The sequence below is a fragment of the Crotalus tigris genome, unplaced genomic scaffold (assembly GCF_016545835.1).
Source record: "Crotalus tigris isolate CLP2741 ecotype Arizona unplaced genomic scaffold, ASM1654583v1 scf7180000019068.10715455, whole genome shotgun sequence".
NCBI classification, from domain to species: domain Eukaryota; kingdom Metazoa; phylum Chordata; class Lepidosauria; order Squamata; family Viperidae; genus Crotalus; species Crotalus tigris.
Window position 1 is genome coordinate 9,168,509 of NW_024097358.1, and position 22,460 is coordinate 9,190,968.

Here is a 22,460-nt window from a genome sequence, read left to right on the forward strand (position 1 = left end):
GAATTAAACATGTAACTCTTTTTGAAGGTTTATGTTACATAAAGAGGAAGAATAAAAGTAATATTTAATATTAAAGACATAAGGGTGTCCCTTATTCTGAGCCAGGCCTTTGCTCTATCTAGCCTAGAGTTTTGTGTATTCTGGCTTGAAAACACTACTTCCGTTTACAACCTTTTTTATCTGGAGATGCCAAAGTTTGACCTATGACTCTGAGCATACAAAGCATGAGTTTTGCTATTGAGCTTATCAACCTCCCCTCCTTTTCCCTTTTCTTACAAAATAGAAGCAGATTAAATTTCTGAAATGTGATGTTGTAGACTGTTTGACCAGGAAACACTTTTGAAGGAATTTAGAATTTGTATTGGAGCATGAGGGAGCTGATCATTTAGTGTTGGCTACTGCTATGGGAAAACCATGATGTGTTTATGTAAAATGCAGTCATTCTTGAACATTTCGTGGTTATGATATGTGTTGTTCTGGAACTGAAAACAATTAAACATGGATTGTGTGTTCCTAAATAAGGAAGAGAAAATATATTTGCATGCACATACATACACATTTATTTCTACTTTGTGAGTAGGATTGCTTTGAGCATCAGGAACACTGTACAGCAGGGGTCCCCAACCCCCAGTCCTTGGACCAGTACCAGGTCACAGCATGCCAGCAGCCGGGCCACACAAACAAGCAAAGCCCCATCTGCGAGATGCAGACAGCATACAAAACCACATACCCTTCGGTCCACAGAAAAACCTCTCTCCAGGGTAACCGGTCCCGGTGCCCAAAAGGTTGGGGACCTCTCCTGTACAGTATATAATTGATAAACTGCTAAGGTAGGTAATACTTAAAATAAAGCAAAAGACAGATCCTGCTGCTCTTGATTTTTGAGATAGTTCTGCAGTGGTCAAGTAGCACCATCTGTAATTGCCTCTTGACTCTCTTTAGAGAATACATTTGACACAAACATGTAGGCCAGAATGGAAGCCAGCATGTTAGAAACCTTGGCAGGGCTGGGTGCAACTCAAAAGTTCTGCACTATAACAGTCCTCGCTAACAGATGGATAGACAGACGGATGGATGGATTTTTACTACAACGACTAAATTAATATGGTTGTCACCTGAGGGCAGTTGCTGCCAGTGACTCTTTTATGTTGTTCTGGCAATCATGTTTGTATGGCTCCCAAGTCCTGCCTAGGTTGGGTCCTGAAAGACAGGAAAGAGAGGTGAAAGCAGGGCATTTTCATGGCTCTCTTTCTGTTCCACTCCTCAGCTTGCTCACATCACAAAATCGAGCCAGACAAGGCACACAGGCAGCCCTTAAACGATGTGAGGGCTGCTCTCAAGGCCGAGAGAGCGCCAGAGCGCTCACTTATCCTGACGGCAGTTCATGAAAGAAAGCGATTGCGGGACAGCTCCTCCAAGAGAAGTGAAGGTAGGCTGGCCCCAGCCAGGTCTGTCCGGGGGGAGCTTGGGCTCTGCGTTCTGCTCCCCATCTCCCTTTCGAGATGGTCGCTTTCTGTTTCTGGGGAATTAAAAGGGGCAGTGAGTGGTGTTACCTGCCATGGTCTCTCTTGTGTGCTTTTAACAACTTCCTCCTCTAGAGAAGCAGTCCAGCCAGAGGAAGTTTCGCTCCCTTAAGTGTGCTCTGGTTCTTCTATGTCAATTGTTTGAGGCCTGTCTGGTGTAATGCTTGTGGGTATAATACAGGCATTCTCATTCATTGTGCTCTTCCTTATTTCTTCTCTTTCTTTCTCAAATAGTGTTGAAGCACCACGCAGAGATAGGAGGGCCAAGTTATTTGTCGAGTGCTATGGCCTCCACGGCTCACAGTTCCTTCATGAGGCAGCTCTCCACTTCCTCTGAAAATTCCATCCCTCCTGTCACCACAAGCTCCCTGGGAAGTTCCAGTGCAACTGTAAGTACTTTGGGTGGCGATGTGGGGTTATCTGACAGTAGCAAGTGACTTAGAGTTTGATTTCTTCAGTGCTTTGGGATGCAGTGTGTTGCATGACCCCAGTCATTCCAGGTTTCAAGGTGCTTGAGAGCTAACCTTGACTTAGAATTAAAATTAGGGTAAGGAGGAATGACTTGAACAGAAGGATATGCATATGTACTCTTTTGTTTCAATTATAGAGTATGGGACACAAAGGACTGTATCAAAGGTACAGTGAAAAAGGTGATTTTTAGCTTTCATGATCATCAATCTTAACAATTGGATTTAGATATAGTGTCCCAGACTGTAGTAGAGGAAGAAAAAGTGAAGAAAAGAAGTTGGGAAGCAATATATTCTGGGTTTGGGAACAAGGAAGTCGTGAATCATAGTGGAGCATGGATGAGAGAGGGGGTAAGAGGTGGCAGTTAGAAATGAAATGTATCTGCAGTTTCATGCATGGAAGGGGAAATTTATGGCTTTTCAGTTCAGCCGAATTGAAACTTGCTAGTTTTTTGTGTTTTGACCCAGACAATTGAAAAGGACCTTACAAAAGAAGTAGGGTAAAATTGGTGTACTTCCTCCTCCCTCTATAGCAGGGGTGTCAAACTCAATTTCATTGAGGGCGACATCAGCATTGCGGTTGCCCTCCGCGGGCCAGGTGGGTGTGGCCAGAGTGGGTGCAGCCTACTGAAGGTGTGAATGGAGTGGGTGTGGCCTATTGGATGGGCATGGCCAGCTCTACATTATCCGCGTCAATGGTGCCTGTGGGGACCTGGGCAGGAGTGGGACAGATCTGAGGATCTCTGGCAGAAGGGGGTGGGACCAGGACCACTTCCAGGTGATGATGCATTTTTTCATTCCTCACAAAGGGTGACACCTCCCCAGCATGCACCCAGGGGGTGGGGCCGACACGGCAGGGGCTGGTTCCTCGCTGTTTCCAGACGGCCTTGTGGAGCTAAGATTGAATGTGTTTCAGCATAGATGGCCACCACAGAATTGTACATTGGCTCCTTCCCGGCTGGCCAGGACCAAGGCAGTGGGGGCCGTTCCCTCACTGTTTCCAGGATGGCTTCACGGGCCACATCCGGCCCCCGGGCCTTGTGTTTGACATGTCTGCTCTATAGCTTGCTCTCCCTCCCCTCTCTCAGCCTTCCCATGGCTTGCTTTGCCTTAGCTTTCAAATTTATATTCCCAATCTTTTTATTAATTTTTTTATCAACATATGTTAATTTTTCCAATTAACAAGTTGTCTGGAATTTGCTAAGCTAATACGTGTTCAATTCCTAATCCTTCATTCTTTTCTCTAACCAAGAATAAAATTAATTCCAAATTTTATAGTAGTCCGTATCTTCTTTGTCTTTCAGCCTCATAGTTAGTCTGTCCATCTCTGCACATTCCAATATTTTCGTGATTATTTCTTCCTCTGATGGCAATCCTTCATTCTTCTAGTATTGTGCAAAAATTATTCTCCCTGCTGTGGTAATATGTAGAATTGAATATAATTTCTGCTTATCAGTCTTTTCAGAAATAATGCCTAGTAAAAAAAATTCAGGTTTAAAATCCACTTGTTCGCCCAATATTTTTTCTAATCACATATGTATGCTTTTCCAATAGGCCTTTGCCTTCCTATATGTCCATCAAATATGATAATACGTGCCTGTGTTATGTTTACATTTCCAACATGTATCCGACATATTTTTAAACATTTTTGCTAATCTTGCTGGTGGAAGGTGCCATCTATAAAACATTTTATACAGATTTTTTTATATGAAGTTGACATTGTTAATTTATAGTTTTCTCTCCCATAACATTTGCCATTTTTCTAACTCTATATCATAACCAAAAAATTTTGCCCATCTTATCACGTTTCTTTCACTTGTTCACTTTCCATATCTAAAATTAACAAAAAATTATACATTTTCTTAATTAATTTCTCATCTGAGGTTAACAAAATCTTATCAAACACATTTTGATCCTTGTAAAATCCATACATTTTTACATCTTTTTCATATCTACTTTGTATCTGCAAATGTGCCCACCAGGACAAATTTATTCCTAAATTTTCCAATTTTTGTTTAGATTTTAATTTCCCATCAATATCTAAAATATCTTAGATATGTCCATATATATCCATACTTTTTCAAAGTCTACCAGATTCAGATGTATGAATGCCTCCATAGTTGATAACCACCCTGGAATTTTTGAATATATTTTAGCTTTAATTTTTCTCCATACTGTTAACAAGGCATTTCTTATAAAATGATTTTGAAAGTACTTATGAACTCTGTTTTTCCCATACCTTAAAAAAGCATGCCACCCCAATTGTAAATCATGTCCCTCTAAATACAATAACCTTTTATTTCTAAGTGTTATCCACTCTTTCACTCATGTTAATACAGATGCTTGATAATACAATGTCCATTCCGGCAACACAAAACCTCCATTTTCCTTAGCATCTTGTAATGTTTTCATCTTAATTCTAGCTTTTTTCCCCTGCCAAATAAAGTTCAAAACCAATGAATTTAAATTTTGAAAAAATTTTCTCTCAAGTTTTATCGGAATTGTCAAACTTAGCCTACATATACGTCCACCTTCTGTAACCAGTCTGTGCCATCTTATTCCTTAACTTCTGTATACTTTTAGCTGTTGCCATGTTACTATCTCCTTTTTCTCCTTTCCCATTCTCCCCATTGCAGAACATCTCTGCTTGGAAAATGCATGATTTGGACACAGAGTAAAACTGCATATTCTAACCCAGGCACAACTGCCCAGAACTTCTCGTCCTATGTATGGAATAGCCTGTACATAGGATGATTGGTGTATGAGATTGTGTGCCAGACTCTAGAAAAGCACACTAATAGATAGTTAATTTTGTCTGAAGAATTGCTAGTGATAGGTAGGCTTCATTTGGCAGAATTTGGTTTTCCAGACTTGTCAAGCATTTAGAAAATGCTTTTTGGGAGCCCTCTTATGATTTATTTTCTTAGCATTTGGACACTAACAGCACTCTACAAGGTCACTGTGTTTTGGGTCACTAGTCCCATATTCATACCCCTTCCTTATGCCAAGCAAGTTTATTTGCTTGAAATATTTATTTTATTTTATTTATTAAGTTTATATGCCACCCGTCTTTTAATGTAATTGAGCATTTCAAGCTGTTTAGCCCATATTAGATAAAAGTGGAATTTCAGTGATATCACTAGAGGAGGTGTTCAAAATAGCATTCTAATTCTTACCTGGAGATTTCTTTGGTTGGACACAATCAGGATCATTTTAGCTAGGGCAGGATAGTAGCTAAGTCAGGAATTGCACATTTAGCTATAAAAGTGCAACTACCACATTAATTTCCCTGTATAGAGTGGTTATTGAAAAAATAAAATTAAGAAAATGATACATATTTCTCTAAATTCCTGTACAAAAACTGGATGTCAGTCGTAAGAAGCAATCATGCTTTTTTCCCTATTCAAATTTGAGTTGAATGGAAAATGCCATTTCACAAACTTTGAATTGAAATTGTTAATTCATTTCATTCAACCTGGAAAGGCCAAACAACATGCGTTAACATGGTCATGATGGAACATGATCAGTCAACCAGTTCTATTCATAAGAAGGGGGTCCTACAATTAAAAGTAATAAGATAAATTAATCTAGTTGAATGTTTTATTTGTTGGGCAGATGAGAGCAGAAAGAAAGAAGAAAAGTGTTCAATAAAAACATGTAAATTCCAAATATATTGGAATGTTACGGCCCGAGGATGTTGGAAGTTGTGGACCATGTTAACTTCTCTGTATGATTTTGGTCTGCATTTTCCATTAACCATACCAGTAGCTATGTTTTTATTGGTTATGATGGAATTTCAGTTACATATTTTTGTGTCTTTCTGCATATAGAGCAATCGTTACAAAGTCACTACAAAATGACAAGGTTTTTTTTAAAAAAAAATTATATTAAGCATTGTTAAAACCATTATTAAACTAACACAATTTAGAAAAAGACTGAATTTAGAAGGTGGTTTTGATCCGTTTTCTGAAAGCAGAAAGAATGGGAACTGACCAGGGTTCTTCAGAGACTGTGCTCCAAAGCTTGGAAACAAGGCCATCTCTCAGGTATCTAGGAGACACATCAGAAAGTAAAGGTATCTCTAAGAGAACCTCTTCTGCTGATTTATGATTTAACCAACCGGTCCATCAGATAGTGAGGGTCTTAAGCCATTCAGGATTTTAAAGATAAAAACCAAACCTAAAATTGTAGTCTGTAAGATAGTACCAGTGGGTCAGGTTTTTCAAAATTTGCACAATACTGTTATTGTTTACCAGTTAGCAATCTAGTTTTTGCACTTTATACCAGTTGGAGCCTCCATACAGTCCTCAAGAGTAAAACTATATAGAAGACATTGCAGTATAAACAAGAAGTAGATAATTATTGTTGGATCTTGCCAGCTCAGATACAGCCTCTTCTGCATCTGATGTGATTGCTTGACCATATTCCTTATCACTCATGCCATCTGAAAATCCAGAGATAATTGGAGGTGTCAAGGAGCCCTTCCAAATGCTGGTCATCCTCTTTTACTTAGAATGTAATCCCATCCAGAATGATGAATAGTGTAAGGAAAAATGTATCATCACTGACTGCTTCTGCCACAGACCCAACATAGGACCAATGTGGGAAAAGCTGAGTATAAATATCTAAATATGTTCATGAATAACTTTAATGTCACCAATTTAGACAAAGGGAAATAAAAGGTTCTTCCCTTCCATTTCCCTTTTGGCTTGTGTTATTATGATACTTACGGAATCTCACACACTTTGGTCTTCATATCAGTACTTTTGTATGAGTTTGCAAGCAAGAACTGGATCACGAAATTTGCATCTCTGTTTTGAGTAGCTCCTGCTGGTTCATACTTCATTGAACCCCTCAAGTACCTAAATAATACTAGGGTCCATTAATGCAGGGCAGGGGCCTTGTGCTAGCCAATCAGTGGCGAGATGTGTATGTGTGTAACAATCCTATTTTCCAACATTAACAGTTGAAGTGAGACTGTTGGGTCTGTTTGTATCTGTGTAGCGGTGCCCTTGACTAATTGCTTGTCTCAACTTGTGATTAAAGTGCAGTTTTAACAGCAATAGATGCATGTGCTTGGTTTTTATTCTCTTTATTCATACTGGGGGAAAAAGAGGACACTGAGACAATGGTAAATCGTAAGCAATTTTTGTAAACATTTATTGGTAGTATTGTCTGTGGTATATTTCATGTCTGGTTTCCTCTACTTCAAGGTTTCCCAAGTTGGCCACCATTTTAAAAGTTTGAAATGTAATAAGGTTAGTTTCAAATTTCCCCAAGTAAGCTATTTTTTTTCTAAATGCCTCTTAGTAAGTTATAATCTTTCTTCTAAGCTTGTTGACACTAAAAAAAAAAGTTCCAAGTATATTCTGCATCAAGTATTTAAAGCAGTAAAGAAGATTATGAAATCTAGTGAAAAATGCAATAAAAATGAAGTAATGAATAACTGTCTTGAATGGGTATCATAATTTGGTATAAATTGCTATGTCAACAGAGCAGAGGCTTGAGAATCCCCTTAAGATAGTGTTTCCCGACTATAGCAGCTTGAAGATGTGTGGGCTTCAATTCCCAGAATTCCCCAGCCAACAGTGCTGGCTGGGAAATTCTGGGAGTTGGAATCCACACAACTTCAAACTATCAAGATTGAGAAACATTTCATTAAGGAATGTGTGTAGAACCCTATTCGCTATAAAACAGCCAAAAGGAAAAGTTAGATCTGTCACAATATGGCGCCCACTGAGCCAGAGATGGTATTGTCCAAGAAGTATTCGTGAATAACATGGTAGAATCTTAGGCAAAAATCAGCAGCCTCAGGCACTTGTTTTTAATTTTATATTGGTGGGGTTACGTATGCAGAGTATGTATGGATACTAGAACTAGCAATGTAAAGCACATTTTAGCCATTTTTAGGAAAATGGGCTGTCATTTTCTTAAGGCTTTCCAATGAATGAATATATGTTTTACAAACTGGTTGCACTATACAATGGGTAGTGTAGCTTTACTTTAGTTCTAGTTACAAGGTTGCTTAATTTGGAATTTACATCAGGATATCTTCTGTTTTCCATTAGTAGTTGGTTCCCTGGAATATTTAAGCAAATTAGAACTTCTATAAATCTACTTCTATTGTATTTTAATCACTGGATTAATAGACCAGAACATTGTCCTTTCTTTCTGCTATAGGTTAGTTTTCAAATTGTTCCCTCTTCATAACCCTTGCCTCATTTTCACTGTTGTTTTCTGTATTGTTTTGCAGCAGCCGCCAAGAAGGAGAAGAGGGGAAAGCTCTTTTGATATTAACAACATTGTCATACCAATGTCTGTTGCTGCCACAACCAGGGTAGAAAAACTTCAGTACAAAGAAATTCTTACACCAAGGTATGTTCAGAGGTTTAGTTAATCACAAGACCCTGGAGATGCTGCAACATTCCAGCTGATTGGCACTTCTTCTGGGCTCAGCAGAAGCACCAGGATCAGTGCTGCTTTCCAGCGGGATCCTGGCGCTTCCACTGACAGCCCTGAAGAAGCGCCGATCAGCTGGAAAGCGGCACTGAGCCTGGTGCTTCCACTCGCTCAGACTTGTGCAGTGTTGCCACCGGTTCAGCTCATTCCCTTCCCCTGCTACTTTTCTAGGATGGCCACATACAACCTGCCAGGTGCCAATGTACCACAGGTGGTACCCGTACCACTGGTTGAAAAGCCCTGATCTATATTTTTCAACTAGTAGTATGACCAATGTAAAGGATACTTGGAACAAGTTAAATAGTATCAAGAAAACTACCATTGCTCCCTCAATAGTCTAGAAACAGAACTATTCTCTTAAAATCAGGTTAAACATTTAAAAATAAGTTACAGAACAGAGGTCTATTCAAATTTGAAAGGGTCAAGGATTTTCCAGGAAAGGGAAATGTAGTTCCTTACACTGGCCTCCTTACAAAATTTTGTTTTTCCATCACAGAAGCCATATTTCTACCGAGAGTGAAATTACATGAGATGTAGTAGTTTAATCTAAAATATTTTATTTATTGTAGATTTTAGATTATTATAGATGGAAATGAGAAATGCTGGGTGTTAGCTGTGGCCTTGATAGAACTTCTTTGTTACATGCAGTCCTTAACTTATGACTGTAATTGAACCCACAATTTTGGCTGTGAGTCATGACAATTGTAAAGTGGGTCACATGACCAGACCCAATTTTGCTACCCCTCCCCCAGTGGTTCTAAAGTGTTCGCCACCATCATTAAGCAGAATGAACCCATTTTTTGCTGTGGGTAGGGTTTTTTTCCTGTAGACCAGAAGTAAAATACATATTTCCAGCAAAAGCATTATAAATCACAGTCATGTTACTGCAGGGTCAGGGTTCTGTACTTTTCTAGGAAGATCATAGCTCATCATGCTTTCATTTTTAAAGATCCAAAACTTTGGTCACCAATTTAAATGCTCTCTACTGTTGGTTAGAAATTAGAAGAAGAATTCTAGAGCAAGGGTATGATAATCATGGAAAGTGAATGTGAAATATTTCCCACTCCTCCATTTTTGTGTTTTTTTCATGCTGTCATGGCAACAGTAGTCTCTTTTAGTGGCTCTATAATGTTACATAGTGGAGATGAATAGCTAGCTGGCTCTATCCCTTGGATCTGTTTCATCATCCTCACCCATCCATTCCAACAGTGTGCCATTAGAAGTGAAAGAGTTCTAGTTGATCCTTGCAAAAGCAATATATGTTTATTATTATTATTGCAATTAATATAATATGTTATATAGAGATTAGAAACAGGCATTTTCTCTCGATAATGCTCACATAGTCTCCAAATAAAGTGATTTTTTTTTTAAATGGCAAATCTCACAAACAGATTTTGCAATGGGTGATTGGAGTCACAGCCTAGTACAGAGACCAGAAGGCATGTGAGCTGGTTTGTCTGATTTGAAATTATGCCACTGCATGTTAAAAGGACAGTTTGAGATAAGACTGCTAAGAATATTTGTGAGATCTCTAATAAAGATGCTTGAAGCTTATTTGCTTTACCTGGAGTGGGAAAAGAGTTAGAAAGGTGTGCTTGAAAATAAAGGGCAATTTTTGTGATACTGAGGTTTAGAAGGGACAATAGTCTGAAATGCCATCATCAGAGTCAGGCTCCACCATAGCTCTGACTTTCTCAAGAAAGGTTTAAGCTCAATCTTCAGCTTAAATTGAGTTCTTGAGTTGTTTTGATCGTCAGTGAAAATCTCTCCATAAGTTCCATGGAGGAAAAGCCAAAGGCAAAAGTAGCAGAATTCCCTTTGCTGTTGTATCCAGGTGATAATGAGTTTATTTACCCTACTGGCTTTTTTTTTTTTTTTTTTTTACCAATTGTTGCAGCTGGCGTGTTGTGGATGTTGGTGCTATGAAGGTGAATCCAGATGAAGACAGTGAAGAGGTAATTGTAATGCAGTGGTTCTCAACCTTTCTAATGCCGTGACCCCATTATACAGTTCCCCATGTTGTGGTGACCCCCAAGTGGGTGTGGCCACCAATAAGAGGGAGTAGGACAGCTAGGGAAAAGGGAAAAAAATGGCGGACAGCGTGGTTTGGCGACCCCCGTGAAATGGTCGTTTGACCCCAAATGGGGTCCCGACCCACAGGTTGAGAACCACTGTTGTAATGGCTTTCCTTGGTTGTCTGTGCTTAATTTCCATGTGTGGGATTCTGTGCAGATTCTGATGCTATATATTATATTGGCATATGTTGACTTGTGTGTGTGTGTGAGAGAGAGAGAGGGGGAGGAGATGTCAAAACCTGATACATGAGTGACTCCATTCTAAAATGACCATGTGGTCAACACATGTTGACTTTTTCCAAGGAAGAACTCTTTGAAGTGGTCCAAAGCCATTCCTTGACCATCTTGAGTGGCTGCTAAAAACAAATGGAAGTATCTGCCCACAGAGCATTTTTGGAGGGCAAAATAGAATTAAAATTCACAGTGAGTGCTGTTGTTACTACTAAGAAACTAAAATTGAAGTGCCAATTTATTTCTCTAGTCATAGACTTCCCCACCCTAGCAAGCACTAATACTGCCATTCCCAGCCAGTATTACTGATTGTGCCTAAATATCCTTGGAAGGTGCTAGCTCAGGCTGGGGAAGATTGTCTTGTGAAAGTTTGTTATCGATTGGATTAAATGAAGGCTACCCAATTCCCTCTGGGAGACTTGCACTATTTTTTTTAAAAGTAAGCAAAAAGAGGTATATGTCCAGTCACACATTATAAATATTTCACAACTATTTAATTGGGGACAACAATCACCTTATTCCAAAGCCTGGGAAAAGATCTCTGTTTTAAAGACTTTCTAATGGGATGCTGTGCCAGACAGGAACCGTGACAGAGAAGTCATATTTCCTGGGTTCTTCTGGACAGCATTATATCCATATCAGTTCTGCCTGATATTACTGGATACGCAGCTATCATGGAAGAGAGGCAGTTATTCAAATAAACTAGCCTTATGTCAGTAAAAGCTTTACTGATAGTCCTTGAGTTAATGACTATTCATTCAGCAACTGTTTGAAGTTAATAGCGGCACTAAATGAATGAATGAATTTACACTGGGTCTCTGAAGTTATGACTGTTACAATGGCCCCTTAGTTATATGGTGAAAATTTGGGCGTTACAAGGGCCCTTCAACTATCCCCTGCCTGTCCTTTTGGCAGCCCGGCATTCCTCAGCAGGAGTGCAAGGGGTAGAGGCTAGGGTCCAGCACTTTTGACCAGTTGCCCCCAGGCTGCTATTTTAGTTCCAGCACCACTGAGAAATGTTGCCTCAAGCCTCCCAAGTGCTACCATGCAAAATAGCCAACCTGCACTTCGCAGGCCATGCTGCGCCCAGTTGAACTTAGCTGTCTTCCATTGCTGACCAGATATGCCCAGCCTTGCTCCATATCAGGCTACTGCTGGCTGTTCCAGTCCTTTTGTTGAGGCCATTTGTATTGTTCTTAGATCAGTATGCCCCATTCTCACAATCCTTCAGAAGGCCTCTGAAGCTTTCTCAAAGTAGAGTGCATTACTGGTAGTCTTTGACATAACAACAGTTTGTTTAGTGACCTTTCAAAGTTGCAACAGCATTGAAAAAAGGGATGTATGACCGTTTTTCACAGTTACGACCTTTGCAGCATCCCCATGATCATGTGATCAAATTTCAGAAGCTTAGCAACTGGTTCATATTTATGACAGTTGGCATGTCCAAAAGTCATCTGATCACTTTTTGCGACCTTCTGACAAGGAAAGTCAATGGGGAAGCCAGATTCATTTAACAACCATGTTACTAACTTAATAACTGTAGTGACTCATTCAACAATTATGGCAAGAAAGGTCGTCAAATGGAGCAAAACTCAATTTAACAAATGTCTCACTTAACAATAGAAATTTTATTGTTGTAAGTTGAGGACTATCTGTATTAGAACAGCACATACAGCCTTGGGGGGGAAAGGCCTGGAATGTCCAACAGCTGCATCACAGAGAGCCAGATCACGTTCTACCTCCTGTGCAGCAAGAGGAAGGTCATTTGGGCATGGCAGGGTCGGGAATGCTGGTCGGCAGAGACTTTGTGTTGTGTCATTTGGGTGGGTGGCTGTGGCACAAAACTCTGTGACTGCTGTGGCTGAAGTTGAGGCCTGGGGGTAGTTGAAGTCCTTGGGTTTAAGCCCTTTTGCTGCCAGTTAAGTGCCTAACAATGGTGAGATTCAGTGAACGACAATCTGGAGTGCTAGGTGAGGTGGTTGCCTAATGACCACATTTCTTAACTGTCCCAGTTGCCAGGAATAAATAGTAACCAGTGCCTTGACTTGTGCTTGGAAGCTCACTGACAACCAGTGCAACTCTCAGAGCAGGGGTTTTTCCAGTTAGTAATGCACTAGAGAGATTCATTTAGTGATAACCATTTCTGTGGAATCTGGCAAGTCATTTGGATATATATACAGCTTGCCAGTCCTGTATTTAATAGCAAAAAAAAAGTCCAAGTGAGATTTCTTGCCAGTTTTCTTAGAAAGGACACATCAAAGATCATCTTGAAAGCCCAATATCTGAGGCAACATTCCGAATACCCAGGTTTTCCTTGCACTCAGCAAATAATGCTTGACAATAGGGAGTGAAGGGCAGGGAGACCCTGGGATTATTTATTTATTTATTTATTTATTTATTTAGCTTGGAGGAAGTGGTTTAGTTCTTGAAAAGAACTACCAGAAGAGAATTGTGTGGGCTGAGGCATGCAGCCAGGCATACTATAAGTTGCAAAAGCAGGATTGTGGCATCAGCATAATTCTGTGTTTGCTCATGTTAGCTGTCTCTCCACTAAGGCCAGAGTTGAGAGAGAGGAGTAACTTTCAAAGGAAAAGGCAACAAGCTGTTACTTGTTATGCATTAACAAGAATAAAAGAGCTGTCTAATTAATGTTACATCTCACCATGCTTTTAAATGAAAATCTCATTCTTTGCTACATCCTGTTTTATAGGTTTTAGTAAGTTCCTAGGCAACACCTAACTAGCTCTCAGTAACTATCTCAAGGTGGGAGGCAGCCTCACACTTGGAAGGGGAAATCTTTTTCATTTAGAGTAGAGCCGAGCAGCATTTTTGTATTCTCCAGGCTGATGGGTCAGAGACACTAGAAGCCATTAGCTTTGTTTATACAAACCCAGATAAGTTGAGATCACTATATATCAATGATTCCTTACTTGTCCTAAGCAGTGAAGAGATCTGTTTTCTTTTTCCTTGCCCACCCCCTCGTCACAGGCAATTTTTCTACTCCGATTAATGAGCAAACTTACGAAATTCCTGCATCAGTTACCCCTGGAAAAGGATTTTTCAGCCTGCTACTGAGCTGTATCTAAGTGGCTAAATGAGGAAGATTGACAGACCCAAGTTTTGGAACCTTAGTACATTTAAGGCTAGGTTAGCATTGCCCGTTGGAGATTCCTGCTTACTATATTAGAGAACAAAGACCCTCCATGTTCCAGCAAATTGAAATCATATGAGGAAGACTATTCTTAAGAGTTTGTTTGTGATCTGCTCTTTTGTGGAAAGTTCTGCTCTAGATCAAGATGGCATGAAAGTAATCAGAGCATTTTCATGTGAAGGTTCTGTTCTCACAGAAGAGTTTGTAATATGCCTTGATATCAGGAAGCTGATTCAGGTTTTTTTTGTTTTGTTTTGTTTTGTTTTTTGCACTATTACATAATTTTAATGGGTCTTCTCTGTTGAGTCCTGGTCCAATATTTCTTAGAGAAGATGTAGACATTTTATGGCTTCCGGGCTACATCAGTTCTTCGGCTGCCCTCCGTGTGGGCCATGTGAGGCAATTGGAAATTAGAAATCAAATGTAGATAAGCATGCTGCAGAGGACAGAAGAAGAAGCCAAGTTGGGTCCAGCTCTACACAGTTGCTGTGTGCTCCTTCAGTCAGCTGTTGGCTTCAGGAGGATGAGGGGAGACTGTTTTCTACTTCTGTGCAATACTCACCCCTCACCTGCAGCAGCCTGAGGATTGAGATGATGAATTTTGAGGACATCAAATCAGGTTACATTGGTTCGGACCTCCACAACAGTTCATTTTTCATATGGCCCCTTGAGAAGATTAATTACCTACCCCTGACTTAAAAGAGAATTGGAATTTGGAGAACTAGTTTGGTGTAAGGCAGCAGTCCCCATCCTTTTCAGCTTGGCAGCCCAGTGTGGGGGAGGGGCTTGCAAGTGGCAGGCACACACAGCTGCATTGGTCTGGGTGTTGCATGCATGTCCCCTACTCTTACCTTCCACTCAATGCAAGTGACGTTTTCTAGTGCAAGGGCCCACCACTTGCACAAGCAGTGGAGCCCCCTGCTTGCAGGAGTGGAACTTTGCACTTTCATGTGCTTGCCCCTCACTCAAGTGAGTGGAGCTTCACGGAGGTTGGGGACCCCCGAGTTAAGGTATCAGGCTAGAAACCAGAAGACTCTGGGTTCTAGTCCTGTCTTACGTATGGATCCAGCTAGGTGATTTTGAGCCAGTCATTTTCTCTCAGCCCTAGGAAGGAGGCAGTGACAAAGCACTTTTCAAAAACCTTGCAAGGACTTGTCCGGGCAGTCTCCAAAAATCAGACAAGATTGAACGGAAGAAAAACAGAATTGGAATTCAGACTACAACTGAAGTAGCCACTCTTAAAATAATAGTTTTTTCCTAGAAAAAGGTGATTAATTGATGGTATGATAATAGGAGGACAACGATAACGATGACAAACTTGTCCGTGCATTGGATTTTGCCATTTTTCTTGACAGTTCAGATTAATATGCCATCAGATGCTCAATTTTATCCACATCTTAAGAAACTGAATTTTCCTCAGGAAATTATACTGATTCTCAGCCATATTGGCTATCACTGAGATCTGTGGGGGTTAAAAGTCCATATAGATTAATAGTGCCACATTGGTGAAGACTATTCTATTGCATGGAAATATATTTGAGCCAGAAATGTATAAAATACTTTCTCCTTGAATTCTCTTAGGTGTTTAATTTTAGCCAGATTGAGTTTTCAACATTCTCGTCTGCTATTAGAGAATTGAAGTCTAAAATCTGAATTTAGTTATCCCATCCTACCTCAAAAGAGTATATTTGTAGAAGAAACTCGATATAGTTATTTGTAAGGGATATACACTGAAACACTTCCTTTAAAGACTTCCAAATTCCAAAAACATGCCCCAGAGTATATGGGAGCACAAAAGTGGCTCCCGTTTCCAGCTTTTTAAAATAGCATTGTCATTTTCTGTGATCACAAAGTTGCTTGCAGGAAGTTGCAGACACGTCTTTGCATGCTGCAAAACATTCCCATTAAGTTGAATCTAAAGGATTACCCAGCCCTGAAAAAAATGTTTTGTAGTTGTAACCTATCTTTACCAGGAAAAGCAGGATTGCAAATTCATCTGTATAATATAGAGAATCTTTGACCTAATGACCGTTTGTTCAGCAACTGTTCAAAATTATGATGGTGCTGAACAAAAGTACATATCACCCACTCCCAAAGGAGTCTTTTTGCCCTGTACTTCATTAATTTCTCAAAAACAAAATAAAGGCTAGATAAATGATGCCTTTCAAGTATATCTTAAATGTAGTTGTGGATAACTGGATAATTCAGAATCTTACAGTTAACTATATTAGGAAGTGAATAAGGCAGGGCTGAGATGAAAAAATAACTACTGTTCTTGGAGAGCTGTCTGGCCTCTTTATGGAATGAGCCAGTAGGACAAGTTGGCAAACTTCAGCCCTATTCCGATCCTAATCTTCTCTCATGGCTTTTTTAGATAGAGGATATGTCCGATGCAGCCTTTGCCACTCTCCATGCTAAGTGTGAGGAAATGGAGCGAGCCAGGTGGCTGTGGAGCACAAGTTTACCACCACAACGGCGAGGTAGCAGGTAAGACTGGCTGCTGCTTCAGAAGCAGAGTGCTTATTAAACTAAAAGCTTCAGCTGTAAGCACCTATTGTTAACTTTTCAGCAGCATTGCAGTAAATATCATATCTCTGTTGAGTTCTAAACTGATCCAAAGCTCATTTGGGTATGAATAATGGGAAGTTGCAGACAAGCATTTCCTGGTGCTAAAGTCTTTTGCACTGATGAGAATTCCTCCTTCATAAATAAAGTTGATCTGCATTTGTATGAGTGCTACTGATACCGGGTATTATTTTCCAGAAAGAGTTCAGAAGCTTTACAGTCTTAATAAGATTTGGGAATCACATCTGCTACAAAGTATAATAGGATAGATCCCTGTTCCAAGAAATTTAGAGCCTGAACTTCAGAGAAGTAGAAACAGTAGGGAAAAAATGAAGTTGGGATAGAGAAAAGATGTCTCAGCTACTATTGTTTCATGTATGAAGGTGCTTAACAGTTTGTTCCTTTTGAATTTTCAATATTTCTGCATAGAAATGATCTAAAAAAAGATGTATTTTCCATACAAATCCTAAAATTAGATAAAGAGAACCCAATGAAACAAATGAATGAAAAACAGTATAGGTGGAATAATCTAAAACCACATATTTGTATTTGGCAGAAATATGTGAATCTCTAGAATTATCAGTTTGTTTAAAGGAGAAATTGGGAGTTGTATTTCAATAAATGAGGAACAGTGCGATGGCTCAGCAGTTAAGACACTAGCTTGTTGGCTGAAAAAGCTGCAGCCCTGGTTCGACACTCAAGCGCCAGGGTGACAAGGCAACCCCCCCATCCACACCCCAGCTCCTGCCAACCTAGCAGTTTGAAAGCAGGCAAATGCGAGTAGATAAATAGGTTAACAGTGTTCTGTTACTTAATGCTGGCCACATGATCACAGAAATGTCTTCTGGCAATGCTGACTCGGAGATGAGCGCCCCTCCCCCGTTGGCAACAACTAGCAGAGTAAAATCCACAAGGATTATTTTACCTTTTCTTTTCATTTCAATCAGTGTGGTGACAATTAGATCTGAGTGTGAGAGATCCTATTTTATTTAAGGAGGGCAATTACGGTATTCACTATCAAAGTCTGATCTTCTCAATAGGTTCATGACTGTGTTATGGTTCAAACAAAGATTTCTGAGGACCTCTGGAAAACAGATTTTGATGCTCACTAGACTAGAAGAGGTTTTCATACTATTTTCAAAGAGCTTGGACTTTACCAGTCCAATGTCAAGCAGATGGTGTTGAATTGCTTCCATTTGCGTATTATTGTTAGCTTCCCCAGATTGATTGGCCAACCAAGACCACAATGAGAGCAAACCAACCCCAGGGTAGTGTCTAAGAAATTAAGGGCCAATCTTTCATAGGTGAATGTCAGTATTTGTGAGACCATCCTCAGGAGAACACCAAATAACAATGGTGTGCATGGCAGAGTTGTAAAGAGAAAGCCAGTACTCTTCCCCCCCCCCCCAAAAAAAGATGCTCATATATAGTTCACGAAATACCGTCTGGATGAGCCTGAAGGCTGTTAGAAGAATGTTCTGTGGACAGATGAAACGAAAATTACATTTCTTTTGACTGGAATAAAAAGTGTTTAGTAAAAGGCAAATCCTGCCTTCCAGTATGAGAATCTTTCCCATCTTTGAAACATGGCAGATCATGGTTTGGGCTTGCTTTGCTCTTTCTGGATCAGGACAGCTTGTCATTGTTGAAGGAACTGTTCTGAATTAAATCAGCAAATTTTATAGAAAAACGCCAGGCTATCATCTGTGCACTAAATCTCAACTGCTTCATGAGCATGAGGGTGATGACTCAGAACATGTTGCATGACCGAAGAATGGCTAGAACAGAAGAAACTTAATGTTTTGGAATTGCCAAGTCTGACCCCTGATCTTGATCCTATAGAAATGTTGTTGAAGGACTTGAAGCAGACAATTCATGTGAGGAAGCCCACCAACATCCTTGGTTGAAGCTATTCTATAAGGAGAAATGGGCTAAAATTTCTCCAGGCTGATTGCAGACTGATCAGTAGTTAATGGAAACATTTAGTTGAAGTGACTACTGCCCACGGGAGGCACACCAATTATTGAAAGCAAAACTTTTCATACTTGCACATACAAACTTAAATATGAAGTTTTGGATCATTTTCATAAATAAAATCTTTTTGATTCATTTAATTGGGTTCCCTTTAGTTTTAGAATGTGCGGAGAACAGGTCAGGTTCTAGGTCATATTTATACAAACACTGAACGTTCAAAAGGGTTCATAAACTTTAAAAGCACCGCTGCAATTGAGTTCTTGAAATAGTAAAAGGGTTCGTGTCAAAAGCTTTTGGAAGAAGGACAGATTCAGAAAGTGGGGAAGACATAAGAGAGAGATACGCCTTTTCAGAAAGAAGGGGACCTTGTGTGAAAAGAGAATGACCATCATGGGCAGAGATGTATCCAAGAGAGGAGGGAAATGATAAGGATTATGCCAGGATTCTTTAGAATAGAGGACTTTTCATTGGCAAGTAACTATTTACTTTCCTGATTTCATTTACTATTTCTACACTTCACTTATGACTTGTCTAGATTAAGATGCAAGAATGTAATAGGTGAAGAAAAAATTGTACCAATTAATAATTGTCATCCTTATATATTGGTATTTTTATTTTAATTTCAGGTCATACAGGTCTACAGATGGGTGGACAACCCCACAGTTGGGGAATCCATCTACCCCACAGCCAGCCTCACCTGATGTTGGCAACTGCTGTCTGCATTCTGATTTCTCCTATCTACACTCTCCACGCAGCCCCATCAGTCCCGACCTGTTCTCTGGACCTCATACCCCTTTGTCCCGAGAATCCATGCGGCATCTATCAACAGAAGACACGCGTTGTTCCACACCGGACTCTGGCCTTGATGAGCAAGTGAGTGAATGAATCCCTTCTGGCATTTAATGAAACAATCCGTGACTTTGTTGGCCTTGTGAGGATCGCCTCTGTTAATTTGACTTTTTATTTACCTATAAAGATTGAAAGCATTCTTGGTTTAGTTATTTCTGTGCTTCTCCCTGCCCCCAGATTTAGGGGATACCAGCTGCATACAGACTGAAAATTGCTTTTAGTTGCAGTTCTATTCAGAAAGGATATTTCTGGTTTCTAGATTGGGTCTTGTATCCATTAGTCTTGAGTGTTAACACTCGCAGCAGTATGCTTCATTGCTGTAGCTGCTCAATGTCTTTCATTCCAAGGGCTTCCAGATAAGATGCAATGGGACAGAGGCAATGAAGCTACCAACTGTTCTGCTTTTTCTTCCCAGACTATACACCCCTGGGAACGCCGCACTTTCCCACTGTCTTACAATGCCAAGATGGAGTGTGAGGAACAGACAGATCCACAGGACCGGTCATCACGTTGCACGCGGCGCACATCTGGCAGCAAGCCCTCCCGAGAACCAGACACAGCCTCCATCTCACCTTCCCTTGCTTGCAGCAAGAGCCGGAATTCGGGGGCCACAGCCACAGTTCAGCGGCCGGCCCACAGATAAAAGAGGGACAGAAAAATGGAGCAAAAAGGAAAAAAAATCCACCAAATTAACTTTTGGCATTAAAAGTTTCTGAAATCTGCGTTTGATATTCAAACATTCTGCCGGGAATTTTCACAGTTTTTAGTGAATTTAAGGAATTTAGAAACTGTTTTCTTTCTTTCCTTCCTTCTCCCCCCCCCCTTTCTTTCCATGTTTCTTTGTCTCAAACACACCTTATCCAGTGTTGTGGATGAGGAGAGCAAACCTGCCACTCCCTCCCTGATCACAGTATACACTCCTCAAAAAAGGGAGTGAAGCAGGCTGGTTGACCCTGGAAAATTAGTTCACTGGTGAAAGGATACTTTTCATTTGTTTTCTTTCTTTTACTGTTTAATGTCTGTTTTCCTCACCTGCCAACATCATGGTGCCCTCCCTCACCCTTAAAAGTTTAGTGAAGTGAAATTAGTGATAACAAGTGATGTTAACTGAACGAGAACTTCCCTCCCCCCTTCCCCCATCCACTGGCACTAGAAAGCACTTGCAATGCAAACTCAAGATCACTTGGTTCCTTAAGGATAGCTACCCATTGTACCAACTATCAACAAGAAGCTCTTCTCCAGCAACCTTGATATGTTCTGGGGTTTTCTGCTCCTTCTGAGACTGTCTCTCCATGTTAAATAAGTTCAGTTGTGCGAGAAAAAGCATTTTTCCATTATCAGCCTAGATATGTTTTGGATGTTTTATTCATATTGTGTTTTGTTTTTTAATGGCAGATTATTAGTGGGGATAAGGCTGACAACCATTCATTTCAAGAAGAACCTTTTTTATGCTTTTTTTTTTTTTTTTTTTTGCTGAATGTGATCTAGGATTACTTTCTTCCCTTTTCCTGTTAATTACTAACACTTTGTGTTTTCTTTTAATTTTGCATTCTGTCCATTAGTTTGAAAGCTGTAGGTTATACATCTGCAGCTAATAGATTGCAATACAGTAGTGTTGAGCCTTAAGTATTGGGAGCGATGTCACAGGATTCAACAATTTGCCACCCCAGATCCACAAGCCATAGAATGAGTGCGATATAATCTCGTTGTTCCCTTTTCTTGCACTCTTTGTTAAAAGTAGTAGTCTATGCATTGCTTGAGATTTTGAACATGTCTGAGTACCAAAATATTTGTTTTTTCCAGAGAAAGATTGGATATTGTTTTTCACCTCTACCTCTTAACTTGACTGAAGCTTACAAGTTTTGAGGAAGAAATGAATCTTAGTCATGTCGTCCCCAGTTCCCCCCCCCCCCCCAATGGCTTGGGCTGAGTCTTGCCAAGCTGAACAAATCTGAAGTTTGTTTTTTTTTTAAATAATTTAAAAAGCAGTTTTGAGAGAGAACTGAATTTCAAGTTTTCCTGAAAATGGCTTGGACTGACTTTTGCCAAACTGAACAGATCTGTTTTTTTGTTTGTTGGTTTTTTTTAATTTAAAGAGGTGATTTTGAGAGAGAAGTGAATCTCAGTCACGTTTTAATTTTTCCCTTGGCTGAATCTTGCCAAGCTGAACAGATCTGATTTTTTTTTTTTTAATTTAAAGAGCAGTTTTGAGAGAGAAATAAATCTCGTCTTTTTTTTTCCCCCTAAAAATGGCTTGGACTGATTTTTACCAAGTTGAACAGATCTGAATTTATTTTAATTTAAAGAGGCCACTGTCTTCAGTTCACATCTCTGGTCACTCCCATATTTTGCACACCAATCCATTGTAATGTTTTCCTAACCTTAGCGGTGTGGCTGTTGGTCCCTGTCCTGTTGTTAAGCATTGCGCCTGTCTTCTGTATTAATCACATCACCCAAAAAAAGGGGAAAAAAACTTTTTTTCTCATTTTGTAATCGTAACAAAATAGTAGCTAAACTGCTTAATGGTTGGGGTTTTTTCACAATTTTCAACATTACCTAAAGTTTTTGGTTCTGTTCTGTTGTTTTTTTTTTTTTTTGTTTTTTTTTACAAAAAAGGAAAAACCCAATGCTACTATATCCCTCTGCATTAAGTGCTTTTCTATTTATAAAGTTGAGAATTCTGAATAACCATCTTAGCGTTAAAAGGAAAAAAACTACAAAAAATAAAAATAAAACCCACCTTGTATTTTGTAAATATTTCTTTTCCTGCTTCAAGCTGTGTAATGTCCTTGTTATATAGAAATGCTTTTCTTCAGAGAAGCTGATCTTTGTTTAATGTCTTGATTCTGTTGGCCAAAGCACCAATGTGTGCTTATAAAAAAAAATTAAAAAAATTTAAAAGTTAAGGAAAGTGCTATAATTTATTGGGGAATAATATGGGAAGAATACATTCTGAGACATTTAGAGAATTATGGAAACTATTTCAACAGAGAGCACAGTGGTTTCCATTTTGTAAAATCTTTTGTAAAAAGATTCTAAAATCTTCAAACAAATTTTAAGAAATATTGATAGTATTTCAAAGAAATAGTGCCTTTTTCAGAAGTGATTTAGCCAGGATTTTGAGAATTTTACTTTTAATGGTAGGTAAAGCAGCTGAATGAAAGTG

At 39.6% G+C, this 22,460-nt stretch overlaps 1 protein-coding gene across 6 annotated transcripts in view; it reads left to right on the top strand.

The window, feature by feature from the left end:
* Positions 1 to 22,200, top strand: part of KANSL1 (KAT8 regulatory NSL complex subunit 1) — a 186,090-nt gene extending 163,890 nt beyond the window's left edge. For 3 of the 6 annotated variants that reach the window (XM_039359028.1, XM_039359027.1, XM_039359026.1), the window contains 8 exons: positions 1,268 to 1,429; positions 1,758 to 1,912; positions 7,204 to 7,248; positions 8,244 to 8,365; positions 10,347 to 10,404; positions 16,281 to 16,393; positions 19,072 to 19,318; positions 19,710 to 22,200. In XM_039359028.1, coding sequence (XP_039214962.1) covers positions 1,268 to 1,429; positions 1,758 to 1,912; positions 7,204 to 7,248; positions 8,244 to 8,365; positions 10,347 to 10,404; positions 16,281 to 16,393; positions 19,072 to 19,318; positions 19,710 to 19,937 — 1,130 coding nt within the window. In that variant the 3' untranslated portion in view covers positions 19,938 to 22,200. The remainder of the gene's footprint in view (positions 1 to 1,267; positions 1,430 to 1,757; positions 1,913 to 7,203; positions 7,249 to 8,243; positions 8,366 to 10,346; positions 10,405 to 16,280; positions 16,394 to 19,071; positions 19,319 to 19,709) is intronic. The other 3 variants (XM_039359030.1, XM_039359029.1, XM_039359031.1) reach the window with 3 other exon arrangements.
* The last annotated feature ends 260 nt before the right edge of the window (positions 22,201 to 22,460 follow it).